At 41.5% G+C, this 24,025-nt stretch overlaps 1 protein-coding gene across 1 annotated transcript in view; it reads right to left on the bottom strand.

The window, feature by feature from the left end:
- Positions 1-22,755, bottom strand: part of OLFM3 (olfactomedin 3) — a 52,515-nt gene extending 29,760 nt beyond the window's left edge. The window contains exon 1 of the mRNA XM_062003634.1: positions 22,511-22,755. Coding sequence (XP_061859618.1) covers positions 22,511-22,579 — 69 coding nt within the window. The 5' untranslated portion in view covers positions 22,580-22,755. The remainder of the gene's footprint in view (positions 1-22,510) is intronic.
- Positions 22,756-24,025: the final 1,270 nt, after the last annotated feature.

Here is a 24,025-nt window from a genome sequence, read left to right as displayed (position 1 = left end):
GAATGTGATTATAATAGCTTTTTAGTGGGGTGGAAATATCCCATTTCCCCAAAGACCAATCTGGCTTAGCAATGCAGACTTTCTGACTTCATATTCTAACGCTTACTTCACAAGATGCCTCATTTCTCCTTATGTAATGAATTGGAAACAACATTGTTTCTGAGCCCAAAATGCAAGTACTGCTCCATTAGACAAAACAGTTCTCCAGGAATTTAACAAATAGGAAAAGAGAGAAAACTGTCCCTACAATCTATATGTGAAAATGTTCAACTTTTAAATATTAGATTCCTGTAGAGAAGAAAATAAAACACATTCTCAGTTCTTGAGGCAATTTGGAGAAAACAGTGTGGCTGAGATGACTATACAGACCCTTTAAAACTGAAATAGAAACAGAAAGGACAGAGAGTTGGGGGCATCAATACTTTAGAAAAACATCCCTGAAGAAGAATGTGGTTGGGCACGATAAATTCCAGATGATAAATTCTATGTTACTTAAAGCCATTGCTTATGCCAAAGGCACCTGAACTGCAATGTAGCTATAACACAGTATACTGTTTTATGTTAGAGGAATGTAACCATTAGGATAAAAACCTAGCATCCCATGCAGACAGTTATGTTACTGCCTATAGTCAGTCTTGAGTAATTATGAGGAATGTAAGGCAATTCCCAATCTATATTCATACTGTAATTTCAGCCTTCTGGGTTGAAAAACAGTTGCCTGCAATCGATTGTAAAAGAGGAAAAAAGCAAAGATAGGCTAATACAAGATTAAATAAGAAAGTAGAGGAGAAGAAGGAAAATGGAATCATACAAATAAAAATAACACATAAAGGCAGTAACAGGATAACCTGCAATCTGATGGATAATTCTGTCTCAGACTAGGGGCAGTCAAAGTAAAGACACAAGAAAGGCAGTGGGTGATTGTGCTTACAGTAATCAGTCTGGAACATGATTACAGAAAGCTGAAAATGGCAATAGTCTTTATTCCTTATTCTGTAGTGACTCTTTTTAGTAAGTCTTTTCCTAAGTCTGGTATGGGATTCCTATTAGGTCATATGTTGAGAGTCCACCAAAAGGAAACCACTGTAGCTGAAAACTGAGCTCTTCCACAGGGAGAAAGAAATGGAAGAGTAAGAGCTAAGGCTGAAATAATTCAAGGAACAGATATTTTCTGGTTTCTGTTTGGATGCTTTGGGACTCTCTAGCTGTCCTACACTGGCTAAGAAAAGATGTCTCATCATAAAGAGATCTCTGGGTTGTGTTACTCTCTTGCTCGTTGTCTTTCTGGACCTCTGAGAACAATCACTTGTTGGCTTCAGACAGCTATGATTTATAGTATGATGAACAGGTTCTCCTGGCAGCACCAGGATTGTAGTACTGCAAGTGATTTATGATCATATCAGCTCTTGGATGCATGTCAGCAGTTCCTGAAAAGCAAACCTGTTAAGCTTTAGGAAGTTTCAGCAGAACTGCCAGGCTCTGGTGCAGTGACAGTTTTGAAAGGAAAAGGGCTGGTGTGTTACTGTTTCTTGAGTTTTTATCAATAGTAAGAGAGTTTGCCTATCTCACTAAAAAAATCTTCTTTACAGTGGTGCTTCTTGGTGATTTTTTTTCCATATGAATTAATAATACTACCAAAGTCTGATTTAGTTTTACTGACACACAAAGGAATGTACATATGGATAAAAGTTCCTGTAACTAGTACCCACTGAAACATCTCTCATTCCAGTCAACAATTGGAGAGAATTTCCTGCTACAAGTTGACTGTTTAATCAATGAAATTATGAGAGAAAACCTCTAATTTCACTTTAAAGAATCCCTGGTGGTTATTCCAGCAGATAATTTTTCCTACTCATGATACAGATTTATGGGCATCCTGGAATGAAAGGAATATGCACAAGAATGTGAATGTGAGTTCTGCCATTGCTCCTGAAGCAACATGTAAATTATTGGTTGGTCACTGGAATGGAACAGAACACTTAGAAATGAGGAAACCATACTGCAACTTATAAAAGAGCTTTGTAAAATGTCATATGAATCTCTACAAATGCCATCATTTCCGTCAGTTAGGACATTGCCACTTGCAACATTGCACAACCAAACATCAAAGAGAAATTGTTTTAGTGAGTTTCTGAAATAGGAGCCCAGAGGTAAAGATTTCCAGGTGAATGTGTCCCGTCCTGTGCCAAAGAGCATTTGCAGAGGATGGCAGCACCCACACTTTCTGATTGAGACTTTGCACAGTGCTGTAAGGAGGAGGCTGATGTTGTTTGAATACAAGTAACATCCTATCAGTTGAAATGTAAATACTGTAGGAAAGTGTTTAGGGACACAGAGGGAAAGTCACTGCTCTGTACTATGTTCTTTACAAAATACAATATAAGCCATCATCTTTGTAATTGTGGCAGCACTAACAAAGAAATTAACGAACTGGAAGTGACTTAAAGCCTAAAGGGAACATAAGGCATGCCAGTTAAGTTCAGAATAACAGTCTTGATCTCCAGGCCACACACAATTTGTGACTCTTCGTGGCACTGACTTGATCAGTTTCTTCTCCATAGCACAGTATTTTAGGTCTGCTCTATCCCACTTGCACGTTCCACCATGTAGCACACCACATAGTTACAGGTTATGAGTGAGAACTCTGTAATGCTTAGATGATAAATTCAGTAAGAGATTTTGAAGACTTTAGAGTAAAAAGGAAGAGCTGCATAGCCTGAAGTCTCTGTTGGCCTGAGACAGCTTTGTTCATTTCCCATTTAAGAAAGAGGTTTAATGACATCCTCTGTCAGCATAAAGTACTCAAAGGTAATTATTTTCAACCGTATTTCTAAGACAATGCAGGACTCGGGGTTTATGATGCAAGTATGGAAATTGTTGTGGTGTAGAGTAACAGATGAAATGTCTTTTTGGGCTCCTGTCTATGGTTTGTTTTCAATGATAGTTCTGATGAAGGTAGGGAGCACAAGATTTGTTTCTGGGCTGAGGGAATGGACTGGGAAGAAGACAAGCTTCTGAAGTACCTGAGAGAGACTTTTCTTCATATCAGATTAAAGGGAGAAAAAAAATCCACCCAGATAGCATCAAAATGAGCTATGTTCTTAGAGGGCAGCAGAGTGACAGAAAGCGAGCTCTTCTGATACAGCTGCCAAGAAACCAAGACACAGAAGTCAGAAACTATCAGCTTGGCTCTAGTCCACTAAAAACTGTCAAACAGAACAACTGTGGTTTCCTACTGTAGATAAGCTAGTTGTTCCTTTTATCTGTTCCTTAAATCTGTAGTTCATTTGATCCATTTTAAGTCTTTTTCAAGGCACTGGTTCACATGTATCTTTTCTCTGTGTTTGTACATGAGCTCAGACTGTGAACTGCAGAGATGGAATAATAAAGGTTAATGGAGCTCTCAGGTTCATGTAACTCATATGAATTAGAAATAACTTACTAAAACAGAGGAGGCTCAACAAAATCAAATCTAAAAATACCTCATGCAGAGTTCATTACAGACTAAATAACACTTCCAGACAGCTGCAATGTAGTTTTGCCAAATGGAGATAGCATGCATGCCAAGGAAGTGTCAGAATGAACAAAGGAAGGGTCTCTCCTTGTGCCTTTACAAATATTTTTTTGACTTAATTCCTTTAGTAAACAGGGATGCAATAAGAATGGAAAGAGCAAGAACCAGCTGAGCTCTGGACCATTCCCTCCCTCCTCCAGGTCATACAGGAAAATATATTCCTGAAATGTCTCATATTTTGAAGTCAAACATACAAGCAGTACTCTCTCCCTTCTTTTGGTAAACACTGGAAACATTATGAACTCAGCATTAGACTGTGAAATCAGCTGTGTGACTGCTGAGGAAAATGAGGAGGAATGAGTCCTGTTCTTTTGTTCTTCCCACAGAGAGCTATACAGAATTTCAGGGCAGGGAGGAATACAGAAATGGATATAGGCTTGCCTCTTCTCTTCCCAAGATAATCTGCCATTGCAAATGAGCCAATGTGACAAGAATAGTAAATACTTTCTTATATTAATAGTAATAATTAACATCTTTGGGAGGAAAGGGGGAAACAATTATTTCTTTGTGCTGTTCTTGTAATAGTAAAACTATCTGATGCTCATTAAGAATTGTATCCTCAGAGCATAATTTGGAGGTACATGACCTATATAGTTTCAGAAGGCTTATTCTTATAAAGAGAGGAAGAATCTCCTTAAATCATCTAGAAATGAATTTTACTCTGCACGCTAGAAAAGCTTGAAGGGTTTGGAACACGCTTCTCATTAAGGACAAGGGATCAGATCGTGTCACTTGGCAAGTAATTCTACTGCACTTCCGAGGTTCAGTGAGTAAAGAGCAGACTGATTCACAGTTAGGGTTTCCTGATAGGCATGCTGCACAAATTTCACAGAGCTGGAAGCTGCCTGAGCTGTGCAGTTCATCAGCCATCTCCCAAGTGCCATCAGAGCTCCTCAGAGGGACTCCACAGAACTACTCACATGGGTTTAACAGTAGCTTATCCCAGCTCAGGTTCTTTGTTCAACCAAGTTTTAATTCACAGAAAGACATTAGGTATTTATGTCCAGAATAAGCCTCACTGAATTCCTTTCCATTTCATTATCTTTCAGATTGCCCCCTAATTTCTTTTTGTTAATACTAATTATTTGAATTTTGACAGAGACTTTAGTCTAAGGATGTCACAGCAATTTAACATGGTCAGTCCAGCCCAGCAAAAAAGAGGAGTTCTAAAATCCTGCTACCTCCCACGTGATATGGACAGTGTGGGTTCGTGTCATGGATATGAAACTACAGTGAAATTCCTAAAACCTAGGAGGGGCTACAATAGAGGCAGAACTGAATGTAAAGTCTGTTGGTTGAAGTTGAGTACATCTGTGACAAAATCTCTCCCCTAAGCTGTACATTGGGTATAAAAAGGGTATCCTACACATGATATACATATACCTTCTATATGACTCTGAGTACCATGTCTGCATGCTGTTTCACAATGTGTGGAGAATATATGTGCATGTCTGAGACAACGTCACAGAAATGCACTTTGTTTCTAGATTATGTACAAGAAATCCCTAAACACTTGGCAACAACTTAACTCACCGTTAAACATGGGAAAGGGAACCAAAGAGTAACAACGAGAAGCAATTGTTATGTAGAGCTAAATCCCTAAACTCTTCCCCAGTTAGGTTAAGGATTTTGCTCCATATTGTCTGCGTAGCCAAACAAAAGTACTTGGTTGCAAGTGTTCATGGTAGAAGCAACTGTGTTGCCTGTCACTGTGTACAGAAACAAAAGATACCATTCTGTTTTTCACACAGGGCTATTGCACTGTTCTCAAAGTAGTCTTGGAAAAAAGGACATGAATTCAAAACTATCATGGCTGTGTTTTGTTGTCTTCCAGTCCTCGTGTTAGCAAACAATGAACCAGCATCTGCACACCTCATAGAAAAATGATGAGAAAACCCTTACTGGGTGTAAATGGTGTGCAGCTCCATAGGCCTTTTCGTGTATGACATTCAACTCTGAGCTTACCTTAAGGTGGTTGTTAGTGGTGACAGAGTATTAAATGACAGGGTATGATGCAGGTTTAGTTGTCTTGAAAGGTTCTGAGTTCCACTGTGTTTTCTGATATCTAGGAGTAAACCTGAACGACTCTTTTCAGAATAGTACCTTGTTTACACTGTTCTCTGGACATTGCTTTTGCTTGTTGGATCACTAGAAAACACTTAAGGTGATCTATCCTTTCCAAAGCATGATCATTCTGTTTATTGTCTTTATACGTGCCTGGTCGACTTAGAGCAACCTGTAGTAATGGACTGATTTATTTGAAGATTAAGGTGTTACCTGCATAAAATATTTATGCAGCAGTTCTATTTAGCTAATAATGAACAGGAGGAAAATAGCAGAGTGGCTTTCTTTGTTAAAAATCTTTCAAGCAAAGGAGAAAAGGCAATTGAGAATTCCACTGCACATCAAGCAGTGGAATTTCTCTTCAGCAGTAGGATGGGTTCAGCTCCTGACTCTGCCTGACCTCTCTGAGAACTTTGGGTGACAGAAATGACTCTAAAAAATGGGTTTTTTCCAGCTTAGGATTCCTTCAGTGTGGAGGAGAGATGGCAGAAAGTGGGGACGAGGATGGTAAATAATGGAGGTGAGATTCTGTCTCATCTCACTGGCTTTGTAGTGCTGTGTGGGTGGCAGCCCCAGGCATGGCCTGGAATTACTGGCTTTGGGATGAATAAAACAGAACAATTAAAACCAAAGCATGTCATTTCCCCTTATCCTTTCCATGCCTTTATGTAATTCTGCTCATTGTTTCAAGATACGAATGAATGACTTAAAAATCTAGTAAATGATGTCACAAGAAACCGGAAAACTAGTAAGAAAGAGCGTTTTCATTTGTTGCAAACTACTTGAGACTGATGGCTAGCTCGAGTGATAAAGCCTGGGAACAGCTGTAAATCATATGGTGTAGGGTTCTGTTTCAAATGTACAGTATCTCTTTCCTTGCTTTGTTTACTTTCTGACACATTTCTTAAGACATATGTTGAAGGAAAATCAATCACCTCTTAGTCTTTTACTCTTCTCTGCCACTGAATTGTATTTAACGTTCCTTCTGTAAGGCTTCAGGGACTGATCCCTTTCTTTCTCTTTTTATCCTTGGGCTTATACAATGACTTGGATGCCTTGTCTATTTTCTCTAATTTGTCATAATTTTATGGAGTTACTTTTTAGAAAGTACAAGAGAAGCAGATATTTCCCCTCCCTAGTGATCAGTAAACCACATACTACTTCATAAGCACTACTGAACTCTGGGTGGTTTTCTGATAAACAACAGCAGAGACTGAATCTGAGTGTGAAGAACTGGGAGAAAAAATGCAGCACTGGAATGTGTTAGGCTGTATCATACTATTCTGAGGAGTGCTGAGAGCCCCACTGCATAGTTTAAAATACACTCAATAATAAGGGTAAGCAGATAATTTGATCTAAACAATTTGACAGAATTAGCTTCCTCTTTTACTAGAATCAATCTACAGGCAGAGTACTATTTTCAGCAGTGTTTCTATAAACAGTTCCTGCTGTATAGCTATTTTATGACTAATTCACAAACCTGAATGCTGAGGTTTGAGCTGCTTTGGATTGATAAGCCATAAAATATATTGGTATTTCTTAAATGAGTAGGCAAAATTCGTTCTCCTCTAGAAATGCACGTACAAGTTATAAGCTCGTATTCAAACCCATGTGACAACGTTCACCTGCTCTGTCATCATTTTTCTTTGCTAGAAAAGGAGTACAAACAATTTTTAAGCTATGTTTGTTTAAAAAATGGAAGATTTTTGTCTGTTTTGTCTCTTATCTGCCAAGGACAGTGTGTTAGGAAAGAAAAATACTGCACCACTTGATCTTTTTCACTCTCATTTTCTTCATCGGCACCTCGCGCTGATCTGCTTGGCCAGGAAGAGATAATCTTTGGTGGGCACAGGCCACCTGACCTAGTCACAGCTATGGTAACATTCTGTCTCCCAGCTGATTATGGTGCAAGTGAGTAAGGAACTTGCTGCTGTAGCAGGTCACTGCTTTCTCTTTGGAGATGTCTTGGTTTTGTCTTTGCTGGAAGGCAGAGGCAGGTAAAGCCATAGAGCTTTCTTTAGGCAAACAGCAGTCTCTTTTGGAATAAAACATATCCCAGTCACAGTCTCCTTTGTTAGTCTTATTTTTATTATGCTTTTTTATTAATAGATCAGTACCTTTATGAATGACAAAAAAGTTCTCAGGTTACTGACGTGTTTTCTTTCAGATATTTTAGTTTTTGTTGTCTCCATTAGAATTGTCTATTTTCATCTCACATCATATCACCTGCATTTCCTTGTTATCTTCCCTTCCTAAGCCTATTCTTTCTACTTCTCAGAGTACTTGGTACATTTTTCACAATGGGCCCACCACTGAGCTCACTCTGCTAAGTCCTTATCACTGCCATCCTTCTTCCCATCACAAGCTGTGTCACTGTATGACAATCATTGGAGACTGATTTTGTGTTTTATCCCCTAAGGACAACATCTCCTGCATTCAGCATGTATAGGCATTGTTCCAAACAACATAGTTCAGAAGAAACCATTTCTGTGCCATGTGACAACTGAAGGAACAAAAAAGTCTTTGCATGCTCTTTCAGCTGCACCAAAGCTATGGTTAAGGGAATGTCCCTACTGCAGCTGGATATATGACTATACAACAGTTTTCTGGAAAGGTTTTCTTCTGGCATGCCTCTGGGTCAACAGTGCAGGTGGTCTGGCATGTGGCTTTGAATCGGATGTGCAGGTCACTTTTACAAGTCAGCAGTGGCATCGTTTGTATCCCCAGTTAGGCATTGAAGGGTTTATTCTCAAGTTCCCATTACTTCCAGTGCTGTCTTTGGTCTTTTAGCCAGTTACTCTTCAAGGAAGTTAATCTTCAAGTAGTGTCTTATAATGAATAACCACTATGGCATTCATTCACACTGTGGAAACAGCCTTGTCATTTTGTCAGGCAAGAATTCCTCCAGCATCAATGATTGTAGGTCTGAGCACTCTGGTCCTAATGAAAACAGAAGTGCAAAGCCTTATTTACTGGAAATGGGGAGGATGTGCTGCGTTTGGCAAAACGATGTCTCTGAAGGGATGTTGCCACTTTTAAAATGCTCTGAATTCAAAGAAGAGTTCACAGAAAAACCAGAGCCTCTGAAGTGCACATGCCTCTGGATTTTCTGCCTGGCTATATTTTAAAATAACCAAGTAGATTATTTGAGATATTTCTGAAGCTTGTTTTTAAATTGATGATGGTAGGTATGCTCATCACTAGTTTTTCCCACTACAGTCAATGCTTTGTTTGAGCAGACTTTTGTTAAAAAGCTACCTCCTCAAAACCACCAATAGATCAGAAAAGGGTACCTTTAGGCAGAGGTTTATTTATTTATTTCCCCCCACCAATGCCTGTCATGAAGCATTTTAGTTGCACTGATCCTAATTGGAGTAACTGTTGCAGAATTTGGATATATGCCCTTGGAAGGAGAGCTGAAAGTCTTTCCAGTCCAGTGAACAAGTTACTAGATGTGTCTGTTATGGACTTCCAAGTAAGATCAAACACATATGATGCATGATTCATAATCATATGAATTCCTGTAATCTTGGGATGCTTCCTTTAGGTTATCAATGCATTTCACTTGAAGTGCACTTATTTGTAGCTCAGAGGAATTGCTTTCAATTATTATTAAAAACAGTAATAAAAATAACAAAATTCAGCATATCAAGTGATGTGCAGGGGACTGGAGGAACTGTCAAAACTTAGCAAAACTCTTGAGAATCTCTTAGAACTGAAAAATATCAACAAGGATCCTGGAAAAAAAACCAAGCCAAAAGCAAATGCCTAGCAGTTAGGGGATCTGTGAGGAACATGGCTAGTCAGAAAGCCTCCCAAGATTGCAAACATGGAATCTATGAGTACAGAATCCCAATTAGCATTTTGGAGAGAGAAGAAAGGAGAAGCCTAAGGACTTTGGTACAAAATTAGCTAATAATAGCATATTTTCTGCAGGGGAAGCAAAAATATTAGACAAGAAAGATATCACAGTTACTGGTTTCTTTAAAAACTGCAGATGTTTGGGAAACTAAGGATGACACAATACAGTGATTCTGCAGAACTGCAATTTAAATTTATGACAATGGATGAGAAGATGAAAAAAACATGAGAAAAAAAGCCTCAGACATTAGTTTCTGGAGGTAGGGGTCCAGAATAATTAGAAGCTGAAATAGTGACATCAGTCACTCTTAAGTGCTAGAGGCTATTGAACGAGGAATATCACAAAATACAAATAGCGTATGTCCAAGAATGCTAATGAGAAGGGGAAAGTGGGTTTGGGGTTTTGTTTTTCTGGATGATGAAATTTACTTTAAAAGTCAGTTTTCTGGAGCTTTGCAGAGTTGCTGCTAACAAGGATACGGGAGGAGTCTTTGTACTTTGCCATTTCTGGTACTTCTGATTCAAATGGACTGGACCAGCACTAACCAATATGACTTGCCTACAAAATTATTTTGCAAGAGACACCTGAATAAATGTTCCAGCTGTGGTGCTGGGAACTCATTTAAAAGCTGTTTAAATCAAAAGAAACTCTAAAGATCTCAGAGAACTGCCATAGCGACATTGACTTAAGGAGAACAGCAGTCATTAAAGCCATTAGGGTACCATACGTAAATGTAAGGCCAGGAATTGGAACTTTGGAGGCACTGGTTTTACTCTCTCACTGTAGTGAATATATTCCCACTCACTGACTTGAACACTAACACAATATGTACATGGTTTTATGAGAAAGCAAGTACAGAGGGCAAAGAAAGATCAACAAAAGGTGACCACGGCATAGAAATTTGAACTCCTTGAATGGTGCTGCAGAGATTGCTGATCACAGCAAGAAGTATGGAAGGAAAACAAGGAGGACATGTATTGCTATAGCATCTGCTAATATGGAAGTATTTATTTTAGCAGAGTCTGCAGGACTAGTACAGCAGAAGGTCATTGAAATGATTTTGATAGACTTCTCATTAAAAAGGATTAGAACGTGCATCAGCTACTGAACCTTGTGACAGCCACAACTGACAGATTGTTTGATGTTCTAAGTGAACCTGCAGTGTCATGAAATGTAGAAATACGTGGTGCATACATAACTCCAGAAGTTTTATGTGCAAATTCACTAGAAGGGTAAAGATATACCCAGTTTCACTATTTATACACCTTCCTACCTTAGAGGAATTTTCTAAGTCTTTGCTTCTGGTTTCAGTGTAGTTCTTGGCCAGGAGGGACTTGTGTAAAACTGGAAATCTCAATGTTTTGTGACATAGCTCCCAGTGTACTCATGTGCCTTTCAACTGCATTTCTGCAAGTCTAATTTCACTGCATGCATTACTGACACACATACTGTTGAGCCTTGATAATGTCCATATCGTTTTCATATCAACACAATCACAAAGAGAAGCAAGAGCATTTGAAAATGTTGTGTTGGGTACTAAGGAGGCATCTGTAAGTCAGTACATTCCTGCCTATTCCACCGTCAGGCAGAGGTGGAAGTAGGATTAGCCTTTAGGTTAAAGAGTCAGAGGGGAACCTGAGGCTTTGCAAAAGACTAAAGTGCAGGAGACCATATTTTTTGCTTGTGGCTAAAGCTGATCCTCATGGAAGACTGTTAACACATATGGGTTTAATGTTTTGATAATTGCACATGTATTCAGTGACAGGATGTCAGCAGCAACCTTCCTATCCTGAGCTGCTTTTGGGATACATTCAAACAGGACTGATTGTTGCTGCAAGGCTGTGACTGTCAGTTAATCAAGAGCTGACGTGGACAAAATTGTGAAGATGGATCACAGTATATTGTACATTTCTGCATCTCCCATGGGAACAAAAAACTGCCCAGGAGGTACCTCAGTATCTCACCAACAAGATAATTCAATTCTCTAATCATTCTGAATTGACCAATCCAGGGCCTTCTCTAGAGTCTATGCAAACCAGAGGCCCTGGGTTTGCTGATGAAAAATGTGAGAAACAGAAATTCAGCCTTAATGGCTTTAGAATAAGAACAGGGATGTGGAGAAATCAATATCTCCTCTTCCAATAAAAAAAAAGCAAATAATAAGATTATACTATCACAACCTCTCAATTGAAAACTATTATTCATGCTAACATTGCACTGGGAATATATATGAGATAAAATTTCATGACCTGTTATTTATCAAATGGCTCCAGGCTATTAAGGAGTTCATGACAAGGTTTCTGGCATGTAGTCAAGTGTGCATTTGCCATGAATGAGCACCTACCAACTGCTCCTTGAACTTGGTATCGACTCACAGTCAGTCACTCCTTGTATTTGACCTCAGGAAGAGAAGTTGTATTACACAGCATTTCACTATGCTTTTGGGGTGTTTTGCAGTTGCATTTAATGTGTTTTTTAAATGTAATTTCTATATATACTTGCCTTGAAAAAAATGACCAGGAGAGGTAACCTCCAAAAGTTATTTAATGTTCTAATTGAGACTTCCACCGGCTGGAGAGTTGGGCAGAGAGAAACCTCATGAGGTTCAACAAGGAAAGTGCAGTCCTGCATCTGGAAAGGAACAACCCCAGGCACCAGGACAGGCTGGGGATTGAACTGCTGGAGAGCAGCTCTGCAGAGAGAGACCTGGGAGTCCTGATTGATAATAAGCTAACCATGAGCCAGCAATGTGCCCTCGTGGCCAAGAAGCCAATGGCATCCTGGGGTGCATCAAGAAGAGTGTGGGCAGCAGGTCAAGGGAGGTTCTTCTCCCCCTCTTCTCTGCCCTGGTGAGGCCTCATCTGGAGTCCTGTGTCCAGTTCTGGGCTCCTCAGCTCAAGAGGGACAGGGAACTGCTGGAGAGAGTCCAGCACAGGGCCACCAAGATGATCAGGGGACTGGAGCATCTTTCATACAAGGAAAGGCTGCGGGACCTGGGGCTGTTTAGTCTGGAGAAGAGGAGATTGAGGAGAGATCTTATTAACATTGACAAATATCTAAAGGGTGGGTGTCAGGAGGTTGGGACATCCCTTTTTTCTATAGTAGCCAGCAACAGGACAAGGGGTGATGGGATGAAGCTGGAACACAAAAAAGTTCCACTTAAATATAAGAAACAACTCTTTCCCTGTTGAGGTGAGGGAGCCCTGGCACAGGCTGCCCAGAGGGGTTGTGGAGGCTCCTTCCTTGGAGGGCTTCAAGACCCACCTGGACATGTTCCCTGTGACCTGATCTAGGTGACCCTGCTTCTGCAGGGGGTTTGGACTGGATGATCTCTGAGGTCCCTTTCAAGCCTACCATTCTATGATTCTATGATAATTTTGGTGGATTTTACTGGACTGTTATCATGAATACATCTTGACTGGGGAGCCAGAACCACAGAACAGGTCCTTGGGAATGTGCTGAGACCAGTATTGAGGGAAGTCTCATATTCCTCTTAGTAAATTCATTCTTGAAAGTATGTTAAGTAACTGCTGTTCAGTATAAATCAGTTATCAGACTAGAAATTATGTCCTGGCTGTGTAAAGTGAATATAATGTAAATGACAATTTGAACAAGGCTCCTTGTGAATCTGAAAAATAGCTACTGATTTAAGAAGTGAATCACTGGGTATATTAGGCTAACCCAAAAGAAAAGAATCTGTTGAATGATGCTGATGCCACAGGAAATGCAATTTTACCTTGATGCAAACAACCACAATTTTGAACATTGTTTGCAACACTTATTTTAAGATGCTTCCCTGGAGAAGTTGAGGTGATAGGAGGAACTTTCAGGCTTAAATTTGCTTTTCAGAAGCCTTTTTTTCAGATGAGGTATTTCCAAAAACTTTCATTCTAGACCTGAATAAAACATCTCAGTCCAAGAGAATTGATTTTGTCAACCAGTATTTTGTCTTTCATTTCCACAATGAATTTATCGATGCAATAAATGGAACATTAATATCTATGGTTTTCCTTACCTCATGTAAGTGTAGACTTTTGTGATGCCTGAGCTTATCTGACTTTTTTGTAAGAAGACACCAAACCTAACCAGCAGTTGATTTCTGCAAATATGAATTAGTTACTAAATATTCAATGTGCTCTGCTTTCTGCTTCAGAAAAAGGATAACCTTTTCATTCCCATCATCTACTCTGTGTCCTTGCTGTTGTTCAGTACAGTAGCTCAGGGTTACAACTACACTGTTTTCTATCTGTTTTCTTGGAAAAGTCTCAGTACCACATGTTGAAAACGTAGAGAATCTCACTGCAAGAAGGTAGAATTGTTACAACAACGTGGAACAAAATGAATAGGGAAAAACTAATTGCAGTAAGGAGGTTGAGACTGAACACCACCATTTATTATGAGTAAGTCAAGTATGTGATCTCTGCTTACACTGAGATCTCAGATTGGCAGTGTTTGCTGTCACCATGGGTATTAATGTCTTCTGAATGCACTGAAGTTCCTAGTTGTGTAAATCCAATTGTAAAGCTAAAGTCTAAACTCAAATAAGAGCTACAGTTTAGTGTATGGAAAATTATTTAGATGCTTAGTTATCTCATTGAAAGGGATACACTGAAAAACCCATTGTAGAGTATTTTCCTAAAGAAATGGGACTAAGAAAGGAGATCTGTGAAAATCTCTATAACATTCTGGTTTTTAATAACATGCTTCAATAATTTCTGAATAATATTATTCACAGTGTTGTGACTGGCACTTAATAAGAGAGCTCAAGAAGCTGCAGTCTCTGAACTGAGCGAGTCCCTTCCAATTGTTCTGGCTCACCCTTTAGAGGTTGCTTCACAGCTTCAGGAGGATGTAAACACTATTTCCCAAAACCATAGGAGTGGAGAGGGCTGCCTGCTTTCAGAATTTGCTTAAGCTGCTGCTATAATGACTGCTACATGCTTTTCAGAGAAAGAAGTAAACAGAAACATGAAATGTGTCCCAGTTCCAAGGATTCCTTTGGTTAGGAGGCAGCGCAGCAGACAGATGTGGCTGTTCCTGAGGAGAATGTAGGATGAAAAACTTCCACTTGTGTTACCTAAGGCTGCTTTAAGTTAGTCATTTCAGTGAGTTTAAAAGTCTGAGAAAGGCTCGGAAGGGATCAGAACATTAAAATTCCTTGCTCTTGAAGAAGGATACTTAGTGAAGAATTACATAATGTGTTTTTCTTCCTTGTGAAAAGACATCGACACCAGAGCAGGGGAAAAGCTTATGAAATTCCATATCCATAGGCCTGCTAGTTCCTATTAAACCTACTTTTGACTATAACTCAATTTTTAATTCATGACTGTTTACTGAGTTAAAAAGGATATGTCTGGTTGTTTCTGTTGTTCTTCTGGTAAGTAACCCTGGTCGGGAAGTCAGCTACAAAAAAAGCATATGCAATGTGTGATAAGCACCATGAAACGTGAAAGTAAGCAAATCATTGTGTGTACTCCTGTATCCCTTCCTACAGTTACCTCCTCAGTGTCAACTGATTGCATCACCAACATTTTGTGCTCTGCATTTCCTTCCCTAAGCAGAGAAGGTTGGGACATCCCTTTTTTCTATAGTAGCCAGCAACAGGACAAGGGGTGATGGGATGAAGCTGGAACACAAAAAGTTCCACTTAAACATAAGAAAAACCTCTTTCCCTGTTCAGGTGAGGGAGCTCTGGCACAGGCTGCCCAGAGGGGCTGTGGAGACTCTTCCTTGGAGGGCTTCAAGACCCGCCTGGACATGTTCCTATGGGACCTGATCTAGGTGACCCTGCTTCTGCAGGGGGGTTGGACTAGATGAACTCTAAAGGTCCTTTCCGTCCCCTACCATTCTATGATTCTATGCACATTGTGCTGTACTTAGTTTATTAGTATGAATTGACCATATTGTCAGAAAAGGTTGCTATTAGGAAACTATTTCTGGAAGCTGGCCAGTAAAGATACAGATTATATATCAATAAGTTTTAGTCAACACAGAGCAAGCTGGACAAATGGTACCAACTTCCTTTGGCTGATACGAAGGTTTTTTCCCCTATTTATTAAAGCAGTATTTCAGTACTGTTCCCAATCAGATGGTCCAGAGTGGGGATTTGGGTTATCCACATAAGGAGCCTAATTATTTTGCATTCTGGTGTCTTGGTGTTTCTTCTAGGCAGAAATATGAATTCTCCAATGTCTAACAAAACCAAGTCTAGACTGTCAAAACCTTTCTAGACAGGAAAAAAGCCAATAATGATAAAAATAGCAATGTTTTTAAATAGTTTCCAGTGTTCTGATAAATTATGCTGCTGATAGAAGTTCATTTGCCTTTACGATTAGAGTCACTAATGAAAAAAGTATGTTTGTGCTTACAGTGAAGTGTCATTGATTCTTGGAAGTAATACTGTGATGTACGAAGCTACATCCAAGAGCACTCTCCTTTTTTTTTTCTCAGATACATTTCTTGACAATGTGCTGTGCACAACATTAAGGAGTAATCTCAGCATTGTTTTTACTTGGGCTTCACCATCACTCAGCATTGTTATTATGAATCTGAAATTAATGAACAGAGAGAAATGCTCCTTTAACTGTTCATGTTCAATTACTGCATCTTGCAATCAGGGCATCTCCTGTATTTCAGACAGTGACAGCTATCAAGTTGCCATTGGTGGTGGATGGGTATCCTTATTTTATCAAGGATAATAATGTGCCATAATCAGAACTGTTAAAGTTGCAATTTTTTGGCCATTTCTAAATTAGAGTTCTGTGTAGCTTTCAGTACAAAACAGCCAGCTTTCCTTATAACCTTACTCCTTGGAAAGCACACACTGTCCTTTCTGGTTAACATTCAAAGTGTTCCAATGCAAATATGATAAACAAATAATCAGCTGTCTGAATTGGTGGTAAGGATGACTCAGTACTCAAGAAAGAGGAATTGTCTTCTGTAGAGAATGAATTTCTTTCTTGTGTTAGGAAAATGTCCTAGTTGATTGAATAAAGGAATGGTGAAGATATTTATCACCTCTTCTTTCTTTTTAGCAAACTCAACAAAAACATCATTAATGTCAGAAGGAAGTATATGGAGATTGATGCTGTGTGCTCTGAGAGTTCTTAAGAGATCTCCCTGTGAATGCATTAAGATCATTTCCTTTTAGGAAAGAAAAGAGGTGAGTAAAAATACTTAAGAAGGACAAATTTGGATCTGATTGTTTGTGGGGTTTTTTTTGGTTGCTTGTTTTGTTTGGGTTTTTCTGTGAAAAAGGTCCCTTTTGGAAAATGAGGTCAGATCAGGTGAACAGTGAATGGTTCTGTTCTGCAGGTGCACCAAGGGCACATGTATTAGCTGAATGTGTGGGATGCAGTGCATACTGCATCCTTAGATTAAATGAACACAATTAAGCTCTTTGGTCTTATTTCAGAATTGTTGTATAGAAATGTGTAACTCCTGAATGTTTGTCTGTAGACCATGTGCAGTATCTTTATGAGTAGCATGTACTGCTGCTGTATTCTTGTTTTTCCCTGGCTTGGAGCACTAAGAATTCTGCAGGTTACGTTCTTAGGTGGAATGATTGACGTGTATAGAAACATGTGCTTGTGCCACACGTCTTGGTTTAAGACACGTGAATACTGGATCTAATCTGAATTCTGAGCTGTGCTCTTTCTTGTTTTTATCCCACTTAGGCTTAAATGCAGGAATTTCTAGCATTTTCAGGTCTTTTCTATAAGTCAGAGAAGTTTTCCACTTGCTCCTGAATGCTCCCTCATGAAAAGAATGATGTATTGGAACCCAGGCCAAGTCCATTTTCGCTAGGTTTCACCTTAAATGAGAAATCCACTGCCTTGTGGAAAGAAGCAGTGGGATAGATTGCTGGGCTTGTGAAAGATGGTCCTTGAGAGGACTCCTCCCAGGCTGCTGCTGCAAAGATTTATATAAGGCTTTAGAATTTTAACTGGTTTTCTGTGAAGATCCACTAAGAATGCCTTAGTGATGCCCTGGAGCATTTTTGTCATACCACTGTATTGAAAAAAGGGATTTCAGTGGCCAAAATCGACTGGATCTCCTCTGAGGATTCCCTGCTGGTGGGCTGCTTATGAACTTGAAATTTATAACTGTGTTAAATCTGTAGCCAAGTAGAAGCAGCGTTTTTAAAGCTCTATCTGGATGTTGTTTTCATAGCTGTAAGTACAGCTGCATTTCCTGTTCCCCTCAGTCACCTCCTCTGCTTCAGCTTTTTACTCCCTGCATATTTTGGGAATTGGTCCTCCTTTATTGGATTATGACTTGGCCAAATATAGGAGAAAGGTGGAAGCCTGGTTACCTGAGGGCAATGTACATCTAATGGGGAAAAAATAGTTTCCTGTGAGAAAAGAGCTGCTTAGTATATGTATACACGTATGTCTGGGTATACATCTGGATTTTTTGTTAGATTATGTGTATAACCATTGTATGAGCACGTTCAAGTAGCAGTCATATTAGTAATGCATAACAGAGGAGTCTAGTTTTAGCAAGAGGGGGAGAAAAGTCTCTTCACACAGCATCAACAGTTTAAAAAAGCTGTTTTAAAGATGATGATCATGAAGGGTAGGGGTTGGAAGGGACCTTTAGAGATCATCTAGTCCAGCCCCCCTGCAGAAGCAGGTCCCACCTAGATCAGGTTGCATAGGAACACGATGTGACACCAGAAGAGTTAGCACTCATGCAATGTCCCTGTCCCATTTTGCATGGTATCCTCTAAAAGCTTCATATGTGTTATTTGAAGTGATGTGGCAAACACCTTGCTGTGATTTTGTGGCATACAGTGGTTGTGTGCCATTAAGTGTGGATGAACAGGAAACATATGAAGTATCTTTTATTCCAGGACTGAAAGGTTAGGAGTCATTGTGTTGCCCACTGCAGGGAGAACCAGTAGTGTTAGCAAATGTCTTTGGTCTTTACCCGTTGACTGAAGTTGCTAGAGAGTCATGTAACTGGAATGACACCTGGGAGAGAGCCCAGAATATGCTGATAGCAACGGGATGCTCTGCAATGGCTACTGAATCATGTTGCTCAGATACAGGAGGGCAGACACCGAGTTAGAGTTGACCATATTCAACAGTTAATGATTTAGAGCACTCTTAAATCATGCAGGCTAAATAATTCTATATGATTTTCATGTTGACTGCTAATACTGTAGCAAACAGGGTATGTTGATTTCCAAGCAGTGGATGTGATTTCCTTTTAATTTTGCAGTGTATTGTAGAGTTATGAATCATATTTCCAACAAGAAAGGTGTATTGTGGTAACCCTTGTTTGTACATGTTATTCTTGTTGGAAAACCTCTCAGTAGGGATGAATTAATTTGTATTGTGAAGAAGCATTAAAGCAGCTCGCTCTTCCACTGGCAGGTTCTTGAAGTCTGGGAAAAGAAAGACTTTACTGGCTGGTTGTGTAGCCTGATTGCCTGTGGAGACTGTAGATCTGTAAAATCTAGAAACACAGGCTTTCCCCAGACCAGAACACAAAGGTCAATTGAGCATTCCAAAAGAGATGACTGGTTTCAAATTTGCTTTTCTTTTTAATGTTAACATTTCCAAACACCCTGTAATCCCAAGCAAGGAGTACAGGTTGAATACAGTTGCTTGCTGTAACTGCCCTTCTGTTTGGGACTGTACTTGGCAGTTTTCTTCTAAAACAAAGGTTTTGCAAATAATCGCAACTCTACAGATGTAAGACACGCAGCCATTACAGAAGTTAAGGGCATGAAGTTCAGTAACTGCACTGAAAAATGAACACATTTAAATGGAGATGAAAAATTTTCATAGTTAAACTTGAAAAACACCATCTAGATGTTGAAACCTGGTCAGCTTGATTTCTGTGTGGAGTGGCATTCCATCACTCTAAGATGTTTACTTGGTTATGTTGCTGGGATTCTGAAATGATGGCCAGCAAAAGCTGGATTTTCTGTGAAAGAAGTCCACTTTGCATACTATGAAGGTCATTACAGAAAACTTCAGGCTTGTAGCAAAGCAGCACAGAGATGCCACCTAGCAGTAACTCTTAGCAATTTCCTAATATTGAAGTTTCCTCCTTCATGCTACTGCACTTGAGTATAGCAGGAAGGAAAGGTGTTGTATTCCAAGCCCCGTCCCTATAGCTGCCTTCCTGCTGAATATCTGACCACCCTGCTGGAAACAAAACTTTACTGAAATATATTATCATGAAGAATTCTATTTTCTTGTATTTTTATATGTAAATAGAGAGAAAAGTTAGAATCAAATTATCAGATGCAACATTTAGCAAGCTTCTTAAAACTGCTATGCTGTAATTAGCACTAAGAGTGTTTAAAATGAATGAGTAGTGAGCTGTCTTCCATTGGTTAAAAGAATTTCCAGAGCTGGTCAATATTTTATATCATGTGTAGCATGAAAAAAAACCCCAGAAGTGTGAGCAATAAATTTCTGTGGTTGAAAATCCAAACTGTCCAGAGAGTTTGGAACACACTACGGATCGTTTCTGCTACTTATTTTACCATAAGATGGCGATACTTAAACACTTTACTGTCAGTAAATAGCCCAGTAAGTTTAGTATAAAAGCTGTGTAAGAATATCTGTGGACAGCAGCCTTGAGTAAGTGATGGCCCCATACTAAATCAAAGTCTTTTTCCCCAGGCATTACTTTAAAGTAGTTGATGAGTAACATAAGTTATTATTTGAATATTAATTATGTAGGTCATGAATAGGAATGTATGTTGTATATTGAAAACTCTGATGTGATTTAAACAAGCTGAATAGTTTGTGCCAAGGGCATGTAAAAAGTTGTCTGTCTAGTCATGAGCACGTTGCACAATTCTATTTGGAAAAGAAAGAATTTAACATGCTCTTGTTTCCTACAATAATTTCACATGGTATATTTGCTTCCCAGCCTGCAGGGCAGAAAATTATTGTTCCAATTCAGTTTAGCACAAAGCAAGATGAATAACTGAGCTCTACTTCCATTTCTAAAATATTTCAGTCACTTCTTGTACTTGCTAAAAAAAACCAAACCCTGTAAACATTTTTACATATATCCCATTTCACAGAGATATGAAATCTGTTATTCACAGTCAACAGAAAAGATGATCTGCCATGTGGCATCTTTTTGTATGCTCAGTGTGGTGTGGAATCTTAACCATGGATGTGAGTAACCATTTGATCTCGTGTTTTTATTTCTCAAAACCCCGTTTAGCTCTGATAAACACCAGCCTTTGATTAAGGGCTCTTATTTTTACATGATCCAAAGGACTTTTGAGCTTTCCAGCTCATGACTCCTTCACAAAGTTAGAAGAGCCCGCAATGAACATTTTAATGTCTGAAAATGTCACGTAGAGTGATGAACAAAAGGCCATTTTTCTGCCCTCTGCACAGTGTGCCACAGCAAAAAGGGCTGGAAGCAAAGTTTCGGAAGTTAATTTCTGCAGTTGCATCCCAGTGGCTCATCCTGCTGCTCAGTGCTGGGTGGTGACAGCCTCAGAACATGGAGCGCTTCTTCCCGCTGTTATTTTGGGGCATATCTGACACCTGAACTAAAGGACTAATTCTGCAGCTGATCCCCCCTTGCTCTGTTAGCAGTTTCACTCTTCTGTGGATAGACAGTGATACCAATTTTGACTTTCCTGCTTTCACGCAGTCTCTTTAAGTCTCTTTTAACAGATCTTGTGAAGGATGATAGAAGATAGAAAAATAAAGCAAAATGAGGGTGTGGAAGCCTGTAATTATAATGTGACCATGTGCTGCTATTCACACAGATGTGGAACTCCTGTGCATTGCCTGACGAGTCTCTTTACAGACATAGCAATAACTGCTACTTTCAAATAGCTCCTATCTAACAACATTGATAGAATGAATTATTTAGCTATGTTATTAATCTTATATCACCTCTTGCTTTTTTGTCACTGTCTTACAGACTAAAAAGTGCTCAGAATACTGCAGCTGTAAATCACATTTCCACTAAATTGCTCTTAAAATTCTATCTTTATATTTTTAAAGAGGAACATCCCTCCCATATTGTTGGCAATTAAATATGTATTGATATATGATTAATTTATATGATTAATGCCTTCATTTTAAAAGCAAAAACCTGCCAGAAGAGCCGAATATTGCCTGGTACCTCCCTGGTATCATTACAATGACATTCACCCCCACGCAGTGTAAACTGTGGCAACACGGTGCGGACCGCTGCGGGTAAGGGATGGCAACACCGTCAGAATTCTTTCTCTCCGCGCTTCTTTGTAATCCTCGCAGTTACAAGCTTGCATGTGACAAAAAGGCAAAATGAGACAAGTTCTACATCTGCGAGACGCGGCGCTACAGACATCTGCAGGCCGAGGGGGCTTCAGTCGCTGTCGCTCTGAAGTGTCAGAGTGCAGCTCTGATTTTTCAGAATGACTTAATCTAAACCCACCTTCAGGAGCCGGGCTGCGTGGCTAAACGCCGGCTTTACTTTTATCTCTCTTCCCGTGTCAGATGCGATCTTTTGGGTGACCTGAACACCTCTGCAGCAGCCTGGAGCGTGGCTCCAGCACCGAAATCGGCGTCTTCACGTGACGCCTCCGCTTCCACTCTGAACAGATGTGTTTCTAGTGGCAGGCTGTGGATCCCCGCTGCCCGTGCCTCGCCGCTTCCCCGCGCTGCTGCGGTCACCGAGCACTATAAATATCTCTTAGCCTTGAGGCGGAGCGGCCGGCGCTGTCGCCGCTGGACAGCTCCCGGCCGCGGGCAGCGGCCCCGCTCCTCCGGCCACCCGCACAACTTCTGCTGGGGCGCCGCGGGGAAGAGCGCGGTGTGCGCGTCCCCTGCCCGCCGCCGTGGCCCCGCTGCGGCGCGCCCGTAGCCGCTCTGACCGCCCGCCTCTCACCGTGGTGCCGGTAATCCCGGCACCGCAGACCGCCGCGTCCGCCACCAACTCTGCTCGGCTAACCAGCCGCCTCTCCGCGGAGCCTCGCAGCCTCCCGGCCGCGCCGCACCTCCCGCTCCGGCTGCCCGCCGCGCTCCTCCTACCTTGGACGGGTCCAGGCCGGCCAGCAAGGACAGCAGCAGCAGGTTGAGGATGTTGGCGGGCGCCCGCATCCTGATGCCGGGGCTGCCTCTCCGCGCCGCTCCTCTCGGTCATTCACTCCGCTCCCGCTGCAGGGACTGCGCCGGCAGCCGCGCTTTCTGCCCGCCCGCCCGGAGCTCGAGAGGAGGCGGCGGCGGCCACCCGGGGGACGCTCATTCCGCGGGCAGCCTCGGCGCGGGGAGGGCGGGCGACGCCGGCGCTGCCGGAGCGCCTCCGTGCGCTGCCCCGTCCCTCCCTCCCCCGCCCCTCCTCTCCCCGCGCGGACCAACCCACCGCCCAAGTTTGGGGCCGGGGGACGGCGGCGCGGGCGCGGCTGGACGGGCGCGGGGCGCGGGCGGCGGATGTGACATCAGCGCCGCCGCCAGGGTGCGGCGCGGGCCGGGCTGCGGGGCCGCGGCGGCGCCGGGCGGGGCCGGGCTCGCCGCACCCTCCCTTTGCCGCCTTCCCCCTCTTTTCCCCGCGGAGCCGCTCTCCCGAGGGGAGCGCCGGGCGCCGGGCGGGTGGCACCGCGGGGAGAGGGATTTTCCCTGGCGCGTCCCGCCCGTTCACGCTCCCACCCAGCGGGTTCGGTCAGGGCTTTGCTGAGCTCCGGGGAGCGGAGAGCCGCCGCTCCGCTGTCCAGCGGGACCGTGGTCCAGCAAGGGGCCGTCGTGCCTCCTCGCTTTGGCGTGGCGGGAGGGCCTGCAGAGGTCACAGGTTGGGGAGCTCTGTGGGATGCCCCCAAGGACGCGTTGTAGCCGTGCCATCAGGAGCCTCATTTTCTGTACATCAGCCAGTGCATGTGTAGTCGGACAACACGGGTTTGCCAGCCAGGGCTCTGCGTGGGCTCCTGTCTGCCTGTGCAGCAGCTCATAGTCACTCTTCCCAAGCTACACATGAGCAAGTACAGACAGGGATGTGATTTGGCTTCCACGTTCAGCACGGCTGGCTATGGCTCAAACGTAAATCACGCTTGTAACACCACCATCCTATTAGCATGGGCAAAGTACATTGAAGTTTCAATTACTTTCCCTTACAAGACTCAAGTTCATGATCTATGGTTAGGGTAACATTAGCTATAAGGTTGTTATACACGAGTTTTTCAGCTTTACATAGTAAAAATATATTAGCTTTACAGTTGACTTTTTTTCTTGAGTCTTGATTATGCTCTGGGTCTACATTTTGAACTTTTTCAGCAGCCACAAAATTGACCACAAAAGGTCAACACTACTGTGGATTTTTAGGATGTGTAATCTTAGCAAAGAGAACAAAAGGGTAAAAATATTCTTAAAGAAGCAAAACTTGAGTATAAAAAACCCAAACCCACAAAGTCCTAAGCTTGGGAGGAGGCTGCTTTGGTTTCGTGTCTACTAGGATGAGTATGAACAGGGCTTTCTAACTTTCGTGTTTTCTAACTTGCTCTCTCCAAGTCTATAAGATTGATGTCTTTTTTTTCTTTAGGAGTTGAGACTGGAAGA

This window comes from Colius striatus, chromosome 10 (assembly GCF_028858725.1).
Source record: "Colius striatus isolate bColStr4 chromosome 10, bColStr4.1.hap1, whole genome shotgun sequence".
Taxonomy (NCBI): domain Eukaryota; kingdom Metazoa; phylum Chordata; class Aves; order Coliiformes; family Coliidae; genus Colius; species Colius striatus.
The sequence above is the reverse complement of the archived record's forward strand: the minus strand, read 5'-3'. Positions and strand labels throughout refer to the sequence as shown.